The sequence below is a fragment of the Somniosus microcephalus genome, chromosome 12 (genome assembly GCF_052327205.1).
Source record: "Somniosus microcephalus isolate GS21.2 chromosome 12, FLI_Smic_1.0, whole genome shotgun sequence".
NCBI lineage: Eukaryota > Metazoa > Chordata > Chondrichthyes > Squaliformes > Somniosidae > Somniosus > Somniosus microcephalus.
The window spans coordinates 47,998,672-48,020,847 of NC_140998.1; the positions used below are offsets into that span (position 1 = coordinate 47,998,672).

The window sequence follows — 22,176 nt, forward strand, 5'->3', positions numbered from 1 at the left end:
CTTTGTGCAGTTGTACTCCGGCATGAATCAGTGCCTTTCTGGGAGCAGCAGAGAAAAGGGGAAGGGGTGAAATTGTAAAGAAATATATATAATTAGTTACATGTTGTAGTTACACTTTATCCAATTTGTCATTTTCCTGTCTCCATGCTGAATTCGTGCAGTTAGAAGAGCGGGAGCATCTGAGCCATGGCTTTCTCCAAAGGCTGTGTATTAGTAATGCTCGATGCTGGCCAACAGGGGGCACCTGTGAGGACAGTCTGGTCTCGTTCCCCCAGTGACAGCATCATCTCTTCAGATGGATCGCCAGCCACTTGGCCAAGAACCACAGGAACCTGCCTATATAGGGTAGGCGAGTTTGAATAGCGGTGAAGCCTAGTGTTTGATCCCTGGGCCTGTGAACAAGAGGCAATCACTCTGCTGCCAGAGTTCCCATGGAGCTTGTGTATACATACTTTAACTTTCCCGGCTCTATGCTGCCTTCTTTCACCCTAGAAGCACAATAAGGCTCGGAATTTTCCTGCAGCATTCTCTGCTGCCTTTAGTACCTCCCTAGTCTGAAATGTGATTTCGTAATATTACAGAGTATAATTCTAAGCGCATGATTAAAAAGAAACTGAATTTGTAGCTTGATTGTTAATTGTTAAATATTTGCTTACTTTCCAACATAGATTTGTAATTTGTTTATCTGTGACAATTGATCCCCTTGACATCTGCATGTGCTACTGTTTCATTCCTGCGAAGTTCATTAATAAATTTAAAATGATGGGTAGGCCTGTTACCAAAACTCTAAAAATTCTGCATAAACTCATATGTCATCTAATTGCTCTAAAGTACTCTTTTGACTTTGTAGCTAACTAAGTATAAACCCTCAGGAGAGACTGTGCAGCAAAATATATGAATAACTTAAGCCTTTTATATATTGCTACTGTCATGATTAGAGAAGCCATAATATCTGACAGGTCCATTTTTAATGAATTGAGAGAGATTACAGTTGATTGTTATTATTACTAACTACGGGATACAGGTGTTAAGCATTCAAGACACAGTATGCATGAAACAGTATTAAGCAGGTTGTTATAAAAGATTTCAAGCAATAGGAACCACAGTAAGGCTAAACAGACAGAATTCTGACGACAGTTAGTGAGGTAGATGGAGAACAGTTCAAAGATATTAACTGGTGTTCAGGAAAGTGAGCGTATGAACCACAGGTGAGAGTGAACAATGTTTAACTATGGAGGATTGGTGAATGATTTAAAAACACTGCATTGTGCTCAAATTGCACTTGTTGCATATTTAGGATAAGTGCTTTAAGGAGTACAGTGTATTTATTATTTATTATCAGTTGAAAGTCATCTAATGGAGCTCCAATTGCAAGTGGAGAGTTTAAGAATGGCCCGTGATTTCAATCAGATTTTCTGTGTTAATCCTGCTGCTAAATGATCATTTGGAGTTATTTGAAAAGAGTCCTTTCAAAAAATGTTTTGTGTTCAGAGACAGGTGCAGGGCTGGAGTCCAATGATATTTTCTATTGAGGGGGCTGGCTAGGCAGCTACCGAACAGGCTCGTCACTAGTTATTTATACTAACTTAGCTTGCGCCAGGGTGTGATGAGATCATCGAATCATTGGCCACACCTTTAATGATTTGGTAAGCCGTCTTGCAAAACAACCTACAGATGATAGTGCGCGTTTTGGACAGGTTTATTTTTTGATAGATTTGCAAATAGTGCTTATAGTAGATAGATTTCTAGACACAAAAAGGCATCAAGGGGTATGGGGAGAGAGCGGGAATATGGTATTGAGATAGAGGATCAGCCATGATCATATTGAATGGCGGAGCAGGCTCGAAGGGCCGAATGGCCTACTCCTGCTCCTATTTTTCTATGTTTTTATTTTGCTTTTGTTATAACGCGAGTGCAGTAAAAACAGGAAAAGCAAAAATGAATTTTCATTTCTTGGAACGACTTTCTTTGCGGGAGGGAAGAAACTGCCCATTTCACAGCGGGCCCGCATCACCTGTGGAACATTCTGCAGCACGTCCTGTGTATTAGGAGGCACAAGGTGGGCAAGACGTAAAGATCTCTCCTAGGTTCAAGCTGGGTTACCACATTGTGTGCGAACAGATTGTGCTGTCAGTAGAAGAATGGTAAGGACGCCGATGAAAGAGGCGGAATCACTTTGTGACCGACGCCATCTCCTAGCAGACAGGCAGCAAAGGACATCTTCAGAATGAAAAAGCAGCATCTTTACAGCCTTCAGCTTCTCAATAGCATCACTCCTAGGAATGCTACTGCTCCTAGCTGTATTACAAAAAACGTTAAACGTGAAGCATTTGATTCAATTGTTCATTGCCATTGCCACCCAAACAATTCTTAACTGAATGGCCCCTTCCAATGAGTTTTTAATCTCAAAAATTAACTTTAAAAAAAAAATTCATTTTGACATTAAAATGCTTTACAATAAAAATGACAAGGCCCCTAAAATGGTTGGAGAAGCCACAGAATAATTAGACGTCTAATACATATATGTATTTCTTTTAAAAAGCCATGTTGAAGAATTTTATGTTAAATGAGGGCTTAAAATTTTTTACTGGCCATTCTCTGTCTGGTTAGCCTTACCTTGAGGTAACAATGGGAGTAATGGGTCATCACAAATATTGGGATAGTCAACATTACCATCCTCCATTTCATTGCCGATCACATTGCCATTTGCTACATTCTTTGTCAGCCTGCTCACAAAATAGTTCTGCATTTTGGTATTGAACCTGAGAGGATATATTAAATGAAACAGCACATCTCATCATTTTTGCAGTTATTCCCATTTGCAAGAAGAATTATTTATACACATACACCCAATATATATTTATTCATAGTATATATAATTACCTCCAGGATAAACCCCACAACACACAAGTGATACTTGTACTGCCAATATGTATTTAAAACATACATTTTAAAAATCTCTTATTTCTCTCCCTGTCAAGGCAGTTACAGGGAAGGATGCCAGGTTCTTCAGCCTACAATGCCATCAATGCCTCTCCTTGTTTAAACTGGAAGGAGGTGAGTGTGAAGTATGTGCGCTGAGAATCTTTCTGTACTGTAATGACTGGATATGATTGTTCTTCAGAGGATACAGGGTGAGAAATGCAAACGATCCCAGGTATCAGGGATCTAAGATTAAAAAGATTAAAGCTCTGGTTTTATCTACAGGCCACTTTTCGGAGGGCGAATTTTGGGAGTCGATTTTTAGCGGTGAAAACTCAGCCCAGCGAGTGGCCAGCCCGCCCGAGACCGGTAGCAGGGGGGCTCAGCTGATTTTTACGGCCGGGTCTCATGTCTCATTAACATGCCACATGCCGACTTCCTGACCAAAACAGCCAGGAAGTCGGGGCAAGCGGCTGCCCGGACGTTAAAATTGGTCAGCTCCTAGACCATCGCTCGGGACGCATAGGTACAGTCCCCAGCATAAGGTAAGTTGATCGGAGGGGCTCGGCAGGGTAATTGTGGTTGGGGGAGGGGGGGAGGGCAGGTGAGGATCAGGGTTTCCTTGAGGGGCTCAGATGAGCCCTCCTGCTCCTCCTGGCCCACAAGGAAACTTCAAATACATTTTTAAAACCTAACTTACTGGGCCTCTTCTGGCCCTCAGTCGAACTTCCAGCAGCTTTGGCCAAGCGAGGAAAATACCACTCAGCCCTCAGGTAAAAGCAGTCGGCCCCAGTCATGTCATCAGAGCCCGACTTGCACATTCAAAGGAGGACCCTGCTGGTTTTCAGCGGGTATCCTTGCCACACTGGGGCAGGGATGGAGCAGGTAAGTCCCTCGCCCTCGCTCCATTTGAACTGCACCCCTGGTGATAGCGGGGGCGGGGGGGGGCGGGATGGAGTTACAATAAACCTCTTGTTGTCAGTTCAAAATTCACCTGCTGCAACAAAAAAGAAGCCTGCGATATTTTAACTACCAGGCCTCATTTAAATCTCGCCGGCCTACTTCGCACCCATTATGGGCGGGAAGTCAACAGGAAGTGGCAGACAATTGCGGTCCAGTGACTGCCTGCTGACACTGGGTATGGGGCAAGATCGGCTGCCGGGCCATTCAGTGGGGGGGTGGTGGGGTCCTCCGATTGGTGGGGGGGGGGGGGAACAGAGATTGTGGCAGTGGAGGCCTATGCATTCCTTGTGAGGCCTGGAGAAGCATTCCTGCTGCTTCTGGTCGCACCATGAAAGTAGAGAAAGAAAAATTAAAACTTACATTTTCGGGCCTCTTCCGGCCCCACGCTGGGTTGGCCTTCTGGGAAACTCACTGCTGCTTCCCGCTCAGGCCTCCAGCAAAACTTACAGTTGGGTCCTGATTACATCATCGGGGCCTGACAGGCATATGTTAATAAGGACCCCGCCGACTTTGGGCAGGTGTCCTTGTTGCTTGCCCAGTGGAGCCGGTTAAACAGGCGGCAGATCAACTCCCGGCGGTTGTAAGGTGGGTAAGTGACCTGGGCAATTTTAACTGCCCAGTTCCCTGGTTTCCGCTGGGCAGGTAGGTTGAAAATCGCCCCCGCACCTGTTGTTGCCTCTGGTAGGCCCTATAAGCATGGCTGTGTTAAAGGTTAAATGTTTACCTCTTAGATTTTAAAATAAGAATGTCCTGACATAATGTTCAGGCACGTACCCATGCTGGTCCATATAGTTACTTTCTCTCTTAATAAATAAAAAGTATTGAAACATCCTGGGGAAAAAAGTCAAATGATTGTGTATTTGAATCATTCCTATTTCTATATCTATTTAAAGGACAAAGTAGTCCAGTGTCAGAGACAATAAGCTATTGACGCTGCCGACATTTATAAAAGTCCAGGACATCCCCAGCTCGGCAATAATAGGTCGAGTGCTTGTTGATAAAGGATTCTTTTACAGTCAATGATAAAGGGTTACGCTGCAATATATTTTGAGAAGAATGTGAGTGGAAGTCAAAGCCCTTACACATTTCTCCTTCATACAAACCTGAGTTTCTGTAAGACTAATAAGCTACTCCCACTGCATGGCTGGTAGTGTGAACGGAAAATCCAATTTTTTTTGCTTTTTTTAAAGCTATACAATCCTCTCATGAACCTAACTATATAATGGGACCCAGTATGTGGCCATGTGACTGAACAGAGACATACAAATACACACTGGATAGCAGTGAGCTCATGCTGGAACATTAAGAACAAAGTCGTATGAGGTCCAATCAAAATCCTGACATGAAGTCCTTTCATGACCTTGTTGGAAGGTCACAAAACACTTTACAGTGCAGTAGTACTTATCCCTTTACTATACAGAATGGTGTTATTTCCCAGTATTGCACTACAGGTTAAATTCCTGCAACCTTGCAATGATGGTACAAATATAATGCATCACTGTCGCTATCATAAATAACATTGCCATGTATGTACACTATAAAAATATTGGGTGAACTGGGAGTGATTGAAGCTATCTAAACCTCTCGATTAGATTATTTTCTTCAAATCACTCTCCGTTGACTATTACTCTCTATGTAATGTATGCTATTTATTTTTATATTTTGTCCATAAAGTATGATTTGCATATCTGCCTGTGTGTGAGTGAAATTTGCACCCCTCCTCATGCCTCCATATAACATAAGGATGTACAGGACTGGAAAAGGCTATTTTGACACATCTGGCCAGCCTCAGAGTTCAAAAACAGAATACTGTATATAGTTCACTATCTATATCCCTTAATTATTTTCTTGCCAAATCCTCCCTCTTAAGGTTACTGATATTATCACTCTTGGTCACCTCCCTGTGTAGTCTATCCCAACTGTTCACCACACTCGGTTGAAATATCTGTTCTCCTCATTCATCTTCTCTCTTCTGAGCTTCACCTCATGTCTAGGTGAACTAACTGGCTGCTGTGTTCATGGAATCTCTTGGAACTGCAGTGGCTCTCATTTCACGACAGCTAAGTCCTGGTGTGGGCCTGTTGTAGGCTACACCTCTTTTGACTGTCATACATGCAGCCATCAGTAGGGGCTGGCTAGACAGGACATATCAATGCACATTCCTGTTCTCAGCATGGCTACTAATCTGCATGAAAGAAGGCCTAATTGTACCATTGAGATCAGTGAAGTCAATGGGGCTCAGGGGGAGAACCCTCCAGTGGCTGGACTTATACCTGGCACAACGGAAGATGGTTGTGGTTGTTGGAGGCCAATCATCTCAGCTCCAGGACATCGCTGCAGGAGTTCCTCAGGGCAGTTTCCTAGGCCCAATTATCTTCAGTTGCTTCATCAATGACCTTCTCTCCATAACATCAGAAGTGGGCTGTTCACTGAAGTCGGCACAGTGATCAGCTCCATTTGCAATTCCTCAAATAATGAAGCAATCCATGCCTGCATGCAACACAACCTGGACAACATCCAGGCTTAGGCTGAAAAGTGCCAGGTAATGACCATCTCCAACAAAAGAGAGTCCAACCACCTTCCCTTGATAGTCAATGGCATCACCTTTGCTGAATCCTCCACCATTAACATCCTGGAGATTGTCATTGACCAGAAACTCAACTGGCCCAGCCACTTAAATGCCATGGCTACTCAAGCAGGTTAGAGGTTGGATATTCTACGGCAAGTGCCTTACCTCCTGACTTCCCAAAGCCTTTCTACCATCTACAAGGCACAAGTTAGGAGTGTGATGGAATACTCTCCACTTGCCTGGATGGGTGCAGCTCCAACAACACTCAAGAAGCTCGACACCATCCAGGACAAAGCACCCCGCTTGATCGGCAGCCCATCCACCACCTCAAACATCCTCTTCCTGCACCACCAGTGTACCATGATACAGGAAACGTTGTGTTATCCGGAGGCTAACTGTCCGGAATGCTCGAGCCACCGGCAAAAATCAGGTGCCGTTTTTGTTAGGTTTTTTTTTCTCGTTGCTTTTTTCTTCAACAGTCAAGCTCTGCAAGGTCTGCTGAAGCTGTTGCTAAGCTACAGAAACGCTACAGAGACGCTTGGACTGTTTAGAAGCTGTTGCTAAGCAACAGGGTTTGTTGACAGATACGAAGCTCAGAAGCTTCCGTATCTGTCAACATTAGCGCTGGAGTGTCCGGCAGTTTTGAGGGAACGGCAACAGCTCGGTCCCGTCGGTGCCGGATAGCACAAAGTTTCCCGTACTGTGGTTGCAGTGTGTACTATCTATAGGATGCTCTGCAGCAACTCCACACGGCTTCTACGCCACCACCTGGAAGGACAAGGACAGCAGGTGCACGGGAACATCATCACCTTCAAGGTCCCCTCCAAGTCACACATCATCTGGACTTGGACATATATCGCCATTCCTTCATTCTCGCTGGTTCAAAACCCTGGAATTCCCTACCTAACTGCATTGTGGAAGTAACCTTCACATAATGGACTGCAGCTGTTCAAGAAGGCTCACCAACACCTTCTCAAAGGCAACTAGGGATGGGCAATAAATGCTGGCCTTGCTCACATCCCGAGAATGATCTTTTTTTTAAAGATTCTGCAGGCCTTTAAATACTGCAGTAACATACTATTACCAGGCCCCCTCCTCCCCACCCCCACCTCCCATTCAATTATATGATGGCTGGTCTTCGATCTCCACTCCACTTTCTCATCTGATCCCCATATCCCTTGATTCCCTTAGAGTCCAAAAATTTATCGGTCTCAGCTTTGAATATACTCAATGACTCAGCATCCACAGACTTTTGGGGTAGAGAATTCCAAAGATTCACAACCCTCAGTGAAGACATTTTTCCTCATCTCATTCTTAAATGGCCAACCCCTTATCCTGAGACTATGCCCCCTAGTTCTAGACTCTCCAGCCAGGGAAAACTTCCTCTCAGCATCTACCCTCTCAGAATCTTATATGTTTCAATGAGATCACCTCTCAGTCTTCTAAACGCCAGAGAGTATCGGCCCATTCTACTTAATCTCTCCTCATAGGACAACCCTCTCATCCCAGGAACCAAACAAGTGAACCTTTGTTGCACCCCCTCTAAGACAAGCATATCCTTACCTACAGAGACCAAAACTGCACAGTACTCCAGGTGTGGTCTCACCAAATCCCTGTACAATTGCAGCAAGATTTCCTTACCCATGCACTCCAAAACTCTTGCAAAAAAGGCCAACATACCATTTGCCTTCCTAATTGCTTGCTGTGCCTGATTGTTAACACTCAACCCAAAGCTCCATGTCGGTTCCCAGACTGATTTGAAATCACGGCCCCTGTGGATTACTGTAAAGCTGGTCTGGGACGCACAGGGATACCACCGGAGTCCCTTAGCAACCAGAGAGACCCGACTCAGAGGGCTAGAAATTCAGTGGCCTGCGCCACCAGTTTTCGCCCAAAGAGGGCTTTTGCGCCACTGTGCAAACCTACCGCGATATTTAGCGGGGCGCTAATGGCGGCGTTAGCCAGTAGCACTGCGCCGCCACCGATGACGTCATCGGTGTGCGCAGCGCTCCGCTATCGCCCCGCTGGCCATATTTGGTTGCTGCCGCCTCCCCTGCGCCGGCCGCAAACAGCGACCGGTACACGGGGCCTACATGTGCCGGTAGTGGGGCGAGTTAAGGTGGAGGTGCGGCCAGCCGCTTTTTCGGCGGCCGCCTGCCCACACCTCCTTCCCCGGCCTCCTACACCCCACCCCCCCCCCGCGGCATTGCCGGCTGTTTCCAGAGAGCCCGGCACTTCTCCTTGGTGCCGGGCTCATTTGCCGGCACCCACGAGCGGGGATCGCGCTGTTGCAGGCACCTCCCCCTTAAGAATGAGAGGAAGGCCTGCAGTACCGCAGGCTGCCGTGCCGCAGCGGGTGGCGCAGCGGCACTTTACACGCCGATATTCAGTTTCAGCGCCCCAAGCGGGGCGCCGAAACCCTTGTTTAGCGGCCGGCTTCCACTTGGGGCACTGAAACTGAATTTCCCGCTGGCGCAAGTGGCACCGCGCGCAGCGGTAATTCCGGCGCACAGGCGAGCTGGGCGCCCCTAACTGAATTTCTAGGCCAGAGTGTCTCCAACTGACAATTCCACAAAAACATGAAATAGAATAACGTCGAGATTATTACATTTTTAAATGAACAAAAGGAGCTCCCACTGCTTCCCCTGTAATCGCTCACAGGTATCCAATATTCTCTGTATACATCTGAAGTCAAAACTCGCTGCTCTCCTTCCTCAACTAATAGCTTTTAAAATCAGTAAGGTGTAGTGTATGTACCTTTAAGAGAGAACTACTTTTACAGCTCCTGTATACTGTAGTACCGGCAGTGACCACACCTGTATATAAGCCTTGAGCATGCCTCTGTACCCCCAGTCTTGAGACTACCCTACTCCAGTAAACACCTGTTGATTGTTAAGTTACAGCATCCGTGTAGTTATTTGGAAACATCATACTCTCAGAATCACGGATCTAACAGTGGTGACGAGTGTCGATTCGAATCTACCTGCAACTCTGCATTTCCCTTCAAGGATTTGCTCCGGGAGGGCGGTGGAAGAAAGTCGAGGCCAGAAGCACGGGCGTCGACCACGAGCAACCACCCAGTCGTCCGGCAGAGAGTGAACATCGCAGGGGAGGCTGTTGAGAGCCGGGCTTGGTTCCCCAGGCACGACGATCCAGCAACAGACTGACAACAGGTACAGCGCAGACCCTGCCCGGACAGCGGCGGCTGGAGCCGACCGACGGCAGAGAAAAAGCCGAGCAGTGTCGACGGGGTAAGAGAGAGGGTGAAGCGCACAGGGCGCAGCCGGGGGTTGAAAACCGAGTGGCGTTGAGGAAAAACAAAACAGAGAGAGGGTAAAGCAGCAGCCGGGTTCAGGACCGAGCGGCGGAAACGGGAAAGGCACACAGGAAAAAAACGTGCAGAGCACAGCCAGGGCTCAAGGGCTGAACAGTGTCCGCGGGGAGAAGAAGGGAGAGCGCGGGAGATGCCATTGAGCCGCGGAGAAGAAGGAAGAGCGCGGGAGACGCCATTTTTGAAGCCGCAGCGGAGCAGAAGGGCGAGCGCGGGAAGAAAGGAAAGCACGGGAGACGCCATTTTGTGCCAGCGGAGAAGAAGGGAGAGCGCGGGAGACGCCATTTTTGACAGTTAAATCACACCCAGGGATGCCGAAGAGTGGCAGTATCTCTACGTTCGACAATGAAGTCGAAGATTGGGCGACATATGTGGAACGTATTGAGGTGTACTGCAGGGCGAATGAAGTGCCAGATGCTAGGAAAGCACTGGTTTTGTTAAATTCCATGGGTGCAAAAACTTATGGCTTACTGCGAAATCTAATAACCCCAGAGGAGCCTGTGGATAAGAATTTCGAAAGCATAGTAGAAATCCTACAGGACCACTTAAACCCCACACCACTGCTGATAGCAGAAAGATTTAAGTTCCACAAAAGGAACCAGCATAAAGACGAAAGTATTGCTGAGTACTTAACGGAACTGCGCAAGCTATCGAAACACTGCCAGTTTGGAGTGGGACTAGCAGATACGTTAAGGGATAAGTTTGTGTGTGGGCTTCAAAGTGAGGGAACCCAGAAACGGCTTCTATCAGAAAAGGATCTTACGCTGGACAAGGCTTTCAGCATGGCAGTATCACACGAAGCAGCCGCAAGGGCCGCTGCAGAGATACAACGGAGACCACAAGAATATGGCACCAATGAAATGTCATATGGAACAGGGAAGTGTTATCGCTGCAGCAGAACAACACACGACCAGAAGGATTGTTGGTTCAAGGACCAAGTGTGCAGACAGTGTGGAAAAGCAGGACACATAGCAAGAGTCTGCCGGTCAGGGAAGAAAACCAACAGTAAGAAATCTCCACAGGAGAAGTACAAAAAGGTACATAAGGTGATGGACAGTAGTTCAGACAAACAGAAAAGTGATACAGACTCTGGAAGCAAGGAGCTGGGTTGTCTGAAACTACATAAGGTAACCAAAATGGAGGATCACCAGACTATCTGGGTCACACTCAAGATAGACGGAGTCCAAGTGAAAATGGAATTGGACACAGGATCAGCCCTAACAGTCATAAACCAAAGGGACTACAAGCGGCTATTTTCACGCATACCCTTGAAAGCTACAGAGATTGTCTTGAAGATGTACACGGGGCAAAAAGTCTACCCCAAAGGAAAAATAAGGGTGAAAGTAATATACAAAGGCCAGGAAATACCTAAAATGGACCTATATGTATTGCCAGATGGAGGACCACCACTACTAGGACGTGAATGGATCCGGAAGATACAATTAGATTGGCATTCCATACAGGCACTGAAGGTTGAGGCCAAAAAGGATGACAACGTCACACCTGGACTACTGTCAAAAATGCTAACTGACGCAAAAGAAGTGTTCCAGGAGGGACTCGGAACACTAAAAGGCATAACAGCAACAATTAATGTAAGAAGTCACACAACACCAGGTTATAGTCCAACAGCTTTATTTGAAATCACAAGCTTTCGGAGCGCTGCTCCTTCTTCAGGTGAAGAAGGAGCAGCGCTCCGAAAGCTTGTGATTTCAAATAAAGCTGTTGGACTATAACCTGGTGTTGTGTGACTTCTTACATTTGTCCACCCCAGTCCAACTTCGGCATCTCCACACCATAGCAACAATTAAAATAGAGGAAAATGCAAGCCCAAAGTTTCTTAAGGCCAGACCAGTGCCTTATGCGATCAGACCAGCCGTCGAAGCAGAGCTGGAAGGGTTGGAACGTTCAGGAGTACTGTCCAAAGTAGACTGGAGCGAGTGGGCTACACCCATCGTTCCTGTAATGAAGAGGTCGTTGAGTAATACGCCTGTGGAGCCAAAGAAGGTCCGCATCTGTGGGGATTTTAAGGTGACAGTGAACCCAGTCCTTCACATGGTACAATATCCGCTTCCACGAATTGAGGATATTTTCGCCTCGCTATCTGGAGGTAAATGCTTCACCAAAATTGATCTAGTCCAGGCGTACTTGCAAATGGAGGTAGAAGAAGCCTCGAAACAATACCTCACGATCAACACTCATAAAGGTCTCTACCAATACAACCGGCTGGTGTTCGGGGTAGCTTCGGCTCCGGCTATTTGGCAAAGGGCGATGGATCAAGTCCTGCAAGGGATTCCAGTGTTATTTGGACGACATCCTGGTCACGGGCGAAAATGACAGTGATCACCTCGCCAACCTGGAGAAGGTGCTCACTAGATTAAAGGAATATGGGCTACGAGCTAATCGCCACAAGTGCGAGTTTTTCCAGAAGCAGATCTCGTATTGTGGCCACGTTATCGATGAAGAGGGGTTACATAAGTCCCCTGAAAAGATTGAGGCAGTAGTCAAGGCTCCAGCACCGGAAAATGTGGTCGTTCCTCGGGCTGGTAAACTACTACCATAAGTTCTTACCAAATTTGTCTACGGTATTACACCCACTGAACACCCTACTGCAAACAGGGGTACCATGGAAGTGGAATGACGAACGTAAACGAGCTTTCCAGAAGTGCAAAGAATTGATCACATCAAAAGAGGTGTTGGCCCATTTCAACCCAGCACTACCAATTCGTTTGGCATGTGATGCATCACCCTATGGTATTGGAGCGGTGCTGTCGCACAAATTCCCAGATGGGTTGGAGAGGCCAGTAGCCTTTGCGTCTCGGTCACTAACCTCAGCCGAGCGCAACTACGCCCAGATTGACAGGGAGGCCCTCAGCCTAGTATGGGGAGTAAAAAAATTCAACCACTATCTGCATGGGCAGAAGTTCACCTTGCTGGCTGACCACCAACCACTTGTCTCCATCTTTAATCCAAAGAAGGGCGTTCCGGTGATGACTGCACAACGGTTACAAAGATGGTCCCTTTTTCTAGGGGCGAACCAATATGAAATAGAATATAAAGGCACGAAACAGCATGGAAACGCTGATGGGCTATCACGCCTGCCACTGCCTACTGTGGAGGAAGCACCAGCAGTGGACCCTATCGAGATATATTATTCGTCAATAATTGAACGATTGCCAGTAACTAACGCGGATATAGAGAAGGAGACCCGCAATGATCCGACACTGTCTCGGGTATATGATTTGATGGTGAGGGGATGGCCAACACATGGCGACTCACTGTTGCCAGCATTCTCATCCAGAAGAGAACAGCTGTCAGTATGCCAGGGGACAGTGATGTGTGGATCCCGAGTGGTGATTCCACCCAAGTTAAGGGAGAGAGTGCTAAATGAGCTTCATGAAGGTCATCTGGGAGGGGTGAAAATGAAAAGCCTTGCTAGGGCTTATGTGTGGTGGCCGGGGATCGATCAACAAATCGAGGACCTAACCAAGAGCTGCTCAGGATGCCAGAAGGTCCAAAATGCACCACCACATGCCCCTCTACACTCATGGGAGTGGCCCTTCTCTCCATGGCAACGGGTGCATATTGATTTTGCTGGTCCAATCATGGGCTCAATGTTCTTAATAGCAGTGGATGCTCACTCGAAATGGCCTGAGGTGATAAAAATGTCCTCAACCACTACAGAGAAAACGATTGCAGTCCTACGGACCATATTTGCTAGGAACGGCTTGCCAGAGCAGATTTGCTCTGATAATGGACCACAGTTTGTGTCCGAAGAGTTTTGGAAATTTATGAGAAGGAATGGGGTAAGGCATTACACATCCGCCCTGTATCATCCAGCCACAAATGGATTGGCTGAGAGGTTCGTACAAACCTTTAAAAAGGCGATAAAGGCCATGTGCGACGATGAAATTCCACTACAGCATAAGGTGGACAATTTCCTATTAGCCTACAGAAATGCGACACATGCAGTTACCAACCAGACCCCGGCCATGATGTTCTTTAACCGAAGGTTGAGATCTCGTCTGGATTTGCTAAGACCAAATGTGCGAAGAAATGTTGAGGATAAACAATTCCAGCACATCAATGAGAAGCCAACAAGGAGCTTCAATGTAGGACAACCAGTCTTGGCCCGTGACTACCGAACAGAGAAATGGCAACCCGGAACGATATGCACAAGGCAGGGGCCATTAATGTACACAGTGGATGTCGGGGAGAACATTGTGAGACGCCACGTCGATCAGATCTTAGCGTCACAGGAACGAGTCAACCCCATGTCTCGAGTACCTGGGGATGAACCCGACATACCGGTAGCATCTACCTCAGAACCAGTAGCAGTGGAAACTGATGAACTAACCGACGAAAAGGGGCCAGAATCACCTCCACACCAAGAACAAGAACCTCAGGAAAGGCGCTATCCAGAAAGGATCAGGAAGCCGCCCCAAAGACTGAATCTATAAATGGACTATTTTTGTTTAATGTGCATGTTAAAGTGTTAATTGTTATTTGAATATTATGGGTACTGCTAATCTAATAGGGGAGGAATTGTAGTGTATGTACCTTTAAGAGAGAACTACTTTTACAGCTCCTGTATACTGTAATACTGGCAGTGACCACACCTGTATATAAGCCTTGAGCATGCCTCTGTACCCCCAGTCTTGAGACTACCCTACTCCAGTAAACACCTGTTGATTGTTAAGTTACAGCATCCGTGTAGTTATTTGGAAACATCATACTCTCAGAATCACGGATCTAACATAAGGCTGAAAAGCTGCAGTAAATACTTTTCAACTGAGTGAAATGGCTGCGGGTGTATGTTTGAAAAGTGCTCGGTATATTTTAGAATATAAAGGCAGTGACAACAGGAGGATGTGAAATATAAATTGGGTATTCCACTCACGGAAAGGATGATTTATGTATTGGTTTACCCACGAGAAAACATAACTTCATGATTGATTTTCTGGCTTCTATAGGTGGCATAAGGAGGCCTGGAAGCTGTACAGATGCAGTGTTGGATATTCACCTCAGAAGACCAGGTTTTAATCTAAGTTCTGACTGACATTTTTACACAGGCTTTCCCCAAAGCACAAGGTTGTCAGCCTCAGAAACGATGTCTGGAGACATATGAAAAGCTGACTTGAGTAGGAGTTCCCTCCAGTCTGTGGGTCTGCGAAGGAGTACTGTTGATGTGGTTACGTATAATTACGTAGGCCGCAATTTTACGAACCACAGCGGGTCCGTGGCAGGCGATATCGGTGGTGGGTCCCAACCCCGCTGCTGTCTCCATCCCGGCCTCTGAAATGAATTTCCCCTGATTGGGCTTGTTGAGCCCGCCCAGTGCATTTCCCGGCGAATTAGAGGAAGCGGGTCTGGTGACGTCATTTGATGACACGTCATCAGCCAGTTTCTTTAAAGGGACCATGGCCAACTTTATTTTGACATTTGTGCTGTCAGTGTTCTACAGCATTGAGATGCTGCAAACACAGACAAACACTGCACAGAGGTGCAGGGCTGAACCCAGGCTCTCCCATGACTCCCTTCATATGCTTATGGAGGGAGTCACAGCACACAGGAAGGTCCTCTTCTCTTCCCATGGGCAGAAGAGACCACCCCAAGAGATCAACACAGCCTGGATGCACATTGCAGAGGAGGGCACAAGCAGGGATGTAGTCAGGAGGACCTGGGTGCAGTGCCACAAATGTTTCAATGATCTCAGTACATCAAGAAATGTTAGTACAAAGCCACACTCAACCTCATCCTGCTGTGCCTCTCATCACATCCTCATCACTCTGCCTTCCCTACCCTACTCCTGCACATCCTTACTCACACCAACTTACCTTGCACCTCCACCCATCCCTCTCTATCTACATTAGGATATCCACATCTCACTAGCCACCTCTCACATGCACCCTCATCCTAGTGCAATCATACACAAGGGAAAAACCTACTTAACATCGCCGCTGGGTCAAAATCCTGGAACTCCCTCCCTAACAGCACTGTGGGAATACCTTCACCACACGGACAGCAGCGGTTCAAGAAGGCGGCTCACCACCACATTCTCAAGGGCAACTAAGGATGGGCAATAAATGCTGGCCTTGCCAGCGATGCCCACATCGCATGAACTATTAAAAAAAAAACTGACTACACACAAGGGTAGGCACTTGGGTGTTTTAGCCAATGTTCATGTAAACTTTCTGTTAATTTTTTTAAAATTCGTTTTATGGGATGTCTGCTCAGCACTGGCAGACCTGACATCGGGAAAGTTCAGTGTGCGTGTTTTGACAGCGTGTTCCTGACTCGCTGTCAATCATTTTAAAGTTAACAGCTGACCCACCACCCATCCTGTCTGCTGAACGCCAGCAAGATTCTGGCCATAGAATCTCCAGCATCGAAACAGGACGTTCGGCTCAACTGGTCTAGGCTGGTGCTTATTCTCCACATGGGCCTCTTCCCAATCTAAATACCTCTTCACATCCTGCCCCATATCCCTCTATTCCCTTCGAAAATCAAGGTTCTATATAAATTTAACATTACTTACCTGTTTTCCTTATCTCTGTAACCTCCTCTATTCCCTGCTCTCTCATGTATGCATCAAACCTCCCCATCAATGCTACCTGCTTCAATCACTCCATGTGGCAGTGAGTTCCACATTCAATTCCTCCTAAATGCTTTATTTGCTCTGTTAGCGACTACCTTATATGTATGCCCTCTTGTTCTGGACTCACCACAAGTGGAAACAGTTTCCCCACATGCACCCTAATGAATCCCTTCAGAATTTTAAAGACCTCTATAAGGTCTCCTCTTAGTCTTGTCTTTTGCATAGAAAAGAACCCCATCCTGCTCAACCTTTCTTGATAGTTGCAACCTCTTAATTCTGGCAACATCCTTGTAAATCCTTTCTGTGCTTTCTCCAGTGCTTCAATATCATTGTTGTAGTGTGGAGACCAGAACTGTGCGCAGTGCTCCAAAGGGGCAATTTTGATTTTGTGCAGTAGTGTAAAAACGGGATGCTGATTCGCTATCACCTGGTTTACACTATCAGACAAAGTCAAAATTTCACCCTCTTCCAATTGTTGTCTAATCAAGGGTCTATATAAATTTAACATTACTTACCTGTTTTTCCTATCTCTAACTTCCTACAACCCTCCGTGATCTTTACACTCCTCCAATTCTGGCCTCTTGAGCATCCCTTATTTTAATCATTCCACCATTGGTGACCGTGCTTTCAGCTGCCTAGGCCCTGAATTCTGGAATTCCCTCCCTAAACCTCTCTACCTCTCTTTCCTCCTTTAAGATACTCCTTAAAACCTACCTCTTTGACCAAGCTTTTGGTCATCTGTCCTAATATCTTATGTGGCTCGGTGTCAAATTTTGTTTGATAACGCTCTTGTGAAGCACCATGGGACGATTTACTACGCTAAAGGCGCAAGCTGTTGTTGTTGTTTTTGTATTCTGCTCCTCTAGAAATAAACCCCAAAGTTCTTTATTGGCACTCTTTATGGCCTTAGCAACTTGTCTTGCTACTTTTAACGATTTATGTATCTGAATTCCTGACTTGACAACGACAGCATGGAAGACGAGCTGGGTTAGAGGGGGGGAGGAAAAGAGACAAATTCCTAAAAAAGAAGTGGCGTTAAATCCTTCGAAATATATTAAGATTAGGACTTTTCATTTCAGATATAAATCACAAACACTGAGTAAACTTAGGCAAATTAATCTCCCCACAGCATCATCGCATTTTGAATATTTATGGCCAAGTAGCTAAAACAAATAAGTAGAACACTTACTTCATCACAAGTATATAACCTGCATACATTAGGATCAGGATAAGGCCTTCCCACCTCAAAGAGATAAACAGAGTGTCACTGGTTTGAAGATGGAGCATGAACAATACATTTGAAGCCGTAACACAGCATAGTTATCAACAATGTATAAGTAGAGGTTACGTGAATGCACCTATTAAAACAATCTTCTGAGAGATAGTCATGGGAAAACACTCAACTTTTCCCTGAAATGTCCAATTTTAAGGACAGATTGCATTTGCAGTTACACTGCTGCCTCTGCTCTTTGTCCCTTACTTTCTTGCTCTTTGACCATCAGGAATCTGAGGCTGAGGATTGAGATCAATGGCATGGGAGCACAAACTATTGAGAAAACATTCCCAGTCAAGGAAGCAGACAGTTGACCTGTTCAAGGTCTCTGCCAGTATTGCTCTGTAACCAAATGCTAGGAGCTGCGCGAGAGCACCTGGGGTGAATCATTGCTTGGCACGAGCCCCCATTGGTCCGCCAAAGATTCAAAGCTTGTCATGCTGGGTTAAACACTCATGTCCTATTGCTTTGTGGTACAGCGCAATGAAATAACAAGCCACTTTATCATATGTATACATCGCTTAACAAAGAGACACCTAAGCTTTAGTGAAAAAATATACATATCTATATTTTAACACTATATTGAATATAGTCTAGGAAAGGAAAATACAGAGCTACATTTACAGATTATCATTAGTATATTACATACTTTGATCATGGTGTGAAAACTCAAGGTCCTCCGGTTAACACAGTTTAATTGTGGTAAGTTGCCAATAATTTATAGCTACATTAATGGCCAATAAATCTTTGAGGATTATTATTGATTCAAACTACTTACCATTCAATTTTTTCATCATACATAAACTGCAAGGAAAGACAGTAATTAAATCATTTCATCAACCTTGTGGCTCTTTTTCATGTCACAGAATTAACACATCAATTGAAAATTAAATCTGTTAAATAGCAATGACCAGGCTGTGATTCTGAGATTCACCTCACAGTATTGTGGTCACTGGTTCAAATCCAAACATCGCTGACTGACAATCACTAATATGATGAGTTATATCACTTCTCCATTGTGAAACTAAGTGAGATGTCCACTGAGGCCGAAACTGACTGCAGTAGTTCCTGGTCTGTATGCCTCTGCTCCAAGATGGTGGCTTCATATGATCGGGTCCACTACTTGTGATAATGTTTGAGCACTATTAGATAATGTATGAGTTCAAGTTATTTCTGTAAACTTCATTGCTATTGGAAAGTATAAGTTCCTTTTATAAAATAATAGGTGTACAATGTTAACTTCCTTCATAAATTACTACTTGCAAATGTATTTTATATTTGAGGCTGAAGGGATGTAACCTGTCACCCCTGATCCTCTCTAACTTTTACCGCTGCACAATAGAGAGCATCCTGATGAACTGTATCACAGTATGGTATGGCAGCTGTAGCTACTATGACCGGAAAGCCCTGCAGCGGGTAGTCAAAACTGCCCAACGCATTACCGGCACCCGGCTACCGACCATAGAGCACATATACCAGAAACGCTGTTTACGGAGGTCACGGGCCATCATCAAAGACCCTACCCACCCCAGCCACAGTCTGTTCGCCCTCCTGCCATCTGGGAGACGCTACAGATGCATTCGCACCCGAACAACCAGATTTAGGAACAGCTTCTTTCCCAGGGCTGTCATCCTACTGAACTCCACAAATAAACTCTAAAGCCTGCACATCTGCCAATGCACTTTATTATGGTTATGTTTATGTTAATGTATTACAAGCCAAATGAATGTTGAATGTTTAAATGTCTTAATCTAAATGTACACTCTCGGGAGCCGCAAACCTACATTTCGTTGTACTGCACTTGTGCACTAACAATGACAATAAAGTTGATTATTATTATTATTATTCCCATTTTAATTTATTTAATTCCTTCCACCCATGCTGCTCACTAATTTTTGAGGTGGATTCTGCTCCCAGAACTCTGCCGATCCCACCCTGAAACTAACCACTGAGAGATGCAAGACAGCAGTGCTGGTTGACTTGTCTTCCGTTTGTCCTTATCCCTTCACCTTGTGGTGAAGCATTTTCCTAACATGTGACAGCTTCCCTAAATGGCCGTGCCAAGATCAGGAACTCACCATGTGTGTTTAAGGATGGATTGCAGATCCAATCCTACGTTAACAGCAACAACTTGCATTTATATCAGGCCTTTAATGTGGAAAAATGTCCCAAGGCGTTTTCCAAAAAAAATGGGAGGCCAAGCCAAAAAAAGAGATAGTAGGAGGGTGAGCAAAAGTTTGGTCAACAAAGTGAGTTTTATGGGGGGTCTTAAAGGAGGAGAGGGAGGTGGAGAGGCAGAAGGGTTTAGGGAGGGAATTCTAGTGTGTACACCCTAGGTGGCTGAAGACGCGGCCGCCAATGGTGGAGTGAACGGAGGGGGGGAATGCCTAAGAGGCTGGAGTCAGAGGAACAGTGAGTTTGGGGGGAGCGTGGTTGTAGGGTTGGAGTAGGTTACACAGAGGGATCTAAATACAAGGGAAATGGGATCCAAAGTAAGTCACGAGGATGGCTGTCAAGGCCGACAGTCAGTACTGAGGGAGTACGACACTGTCGGAGGTGCTGTCTTTCAGACGAGACCAGATCCCGTTGGCCCTCTCAGGTGGACATAAAAGATCCCATGACACTATTCAAAGAAGAACAAGAGAGTTCGCCCTTGTGTCCTGGCCAATATTTTCCTCTCAAATAACATCATAAAAACAGGTTATCTGGTCATTATCTCATTGTTCTTTGTGGGACCTTTTCTGTGTAAATTGGCTGTCGCACTTCCTTACAACAGCGCTAACATTTTAAAAGTATTTCACTGGCTGTAAAACCCTTTGGAAAAATCATGAAAGGCGCTATATAAATGCAAGTGATTCCTCCTTTCATTACCAGATATTCAATTTAAAATCCTGATATTTCACAAGATGTATCAAATGTTCGTAACACCGGATTTGTTAGCCCAGAATTTGTAACTATGCAACATCCAACCCAGTTTTATACATCACTTTTATTTTATGGCCACATCTGTGTGATACATTGACCTGGAATTCTTTAATAAAAATCGGTTCAAATTATTGCCAACGCTGTTTTTTCTGCTCTACTTGACATTTAAAACCTTGCCTCAGTCTGACTAGAATATTAATATGATGTATCTGCATTACTGATGGTGCCATTTACATTCTATACATATTACAACCACTTATAGGGATGATTTCTATTTCCATAAAACAAGTGTCAATTCATTGCACTTTCACTGTTGGTTCTGGTTTTGATCGTTTACTTTAATTTTGCCCTTAGGAATTAATTTTCTTCTAGCAATCTTTTCGTCATGTGGAGTTTGGTGTCAGTCCCACAAGAACTTGGCACTTACTGACAGTCTGCCATTGAGGTGCTCTGCAGGATTCCAGCTACCTTTCTGACAGCTCTATATATAAACAGCCAGATTTAAGGCACCAGGAGAGACTTCTGGAATTCGAATTAGAGAATGTTGAAAAATGAGAATTTAAAAGCCAAATGAATAGTTGTGTTAAAAGCTGTGCGAAATGAGAATTTAGTATTTTTATCGCACTTGTGGAGAAAAATTAAAATGAAAAAAAATCATACGGTATCACAATGAAGCTACAACTCATAGCAGCTTCAAGAGTTTTTTCTGGGTAAGAAAAAATTAAAATTACATTAATTTTGTACAATGTCATAATAGGGGCAATTTTCTGAATGTGAGCTCTTGGCTCAGAGCGCGTATCAGAAACAAATGGATGAATATCACTTGAGCACACCCATGATTTCCTGGTGTATGTTCCCGGTGGGCAAAATGTTATGCCATGATCATGCCATATTATGTATGTCCCAATTTAAAAGTTGACTATAATTCACTGTGGCTTTCTTAATTCTGAATTACTTTGACAGCCTCTCTCTAGCAGAGATATTTATATATAAGGTGGCTGCCCTCGTGTTCCTCCACTTTAAGTTCTTTCCCTTCATTTTATTATTCTTTCTGACTTCCAATCAAGCTTAGATGCAAAGAGGTGATGCAGACTCTGGGTAGCTTCAATCCGCAGTCTCCTGAGAGTATTTCATTTTATTTAGAATGATCCTGCTACTATCAGTCGCACTTCTTGATTCTATTTCAGATTATGTATCATCTGCTGACCAGATTAGTCTGAATTTCATAGTGGAAACTCATTAAACAGCAGTGATACTGTGTCTGGTCAATTTTCACCGTAAAACCATACCATAATGTGGTATTTGTCTTCTTTGGCTCAGAATCCATGCAAGGTCTTGGGACGTTTGTGATGTTAAAATGCTACATAAATGCAAGTTGCTGTCATCTTGACGTGTACACGTGTAATGACTGGACACACTGGGTGTAATTTTGACTTTGGATGAAAGTGTAAAACGGGAGATATCGGATCAGCCGCCCATTATACATGGGAACAGCTATAATCATGGGGGATTTTAACTTTCATATTGACTGGACTAATCAAATTGGGTATGGCAGCCTTGAGGAAGATTTCATAGAGTGTATTAGGGACGGGTTCCTT

At 45.0% G+C, this 22,176-nt stretch overlaps 1 protein-coding gene across 1 annotated transcript in view; it reads right to left on the bottom strand.

The window, feature by feature from the left end:
• LOC147109159 (sodium/potassium/calcium exchanger 4-like) overlaps positions 1–17,663 on the bottom strand; it is a 71,323-nt gene extending 53,660 nt beyond the window's left edge. Inside the window, exons 1-2 of the mRNA XM_086002806.1 lie at positions 17,570–17,663; positions 2,674–2,762 (exon numbers count right to left, since the gene is read on the bottom strand). Of these exons, the coding sequence (XP_085858932.1) occupies positions 2,674–2,762; positions 17,570–17,598 (118 nt within the window). The 5' untranslated portion in view covers positions 17,599–17,663. The remainder of the gene's footprint in view (positions 1–2,673; positions 2,763–17,569) is intronic.
• Between the last annotated feature and the right edge of the window lie 4,513 nt (positions 17,664–22,176).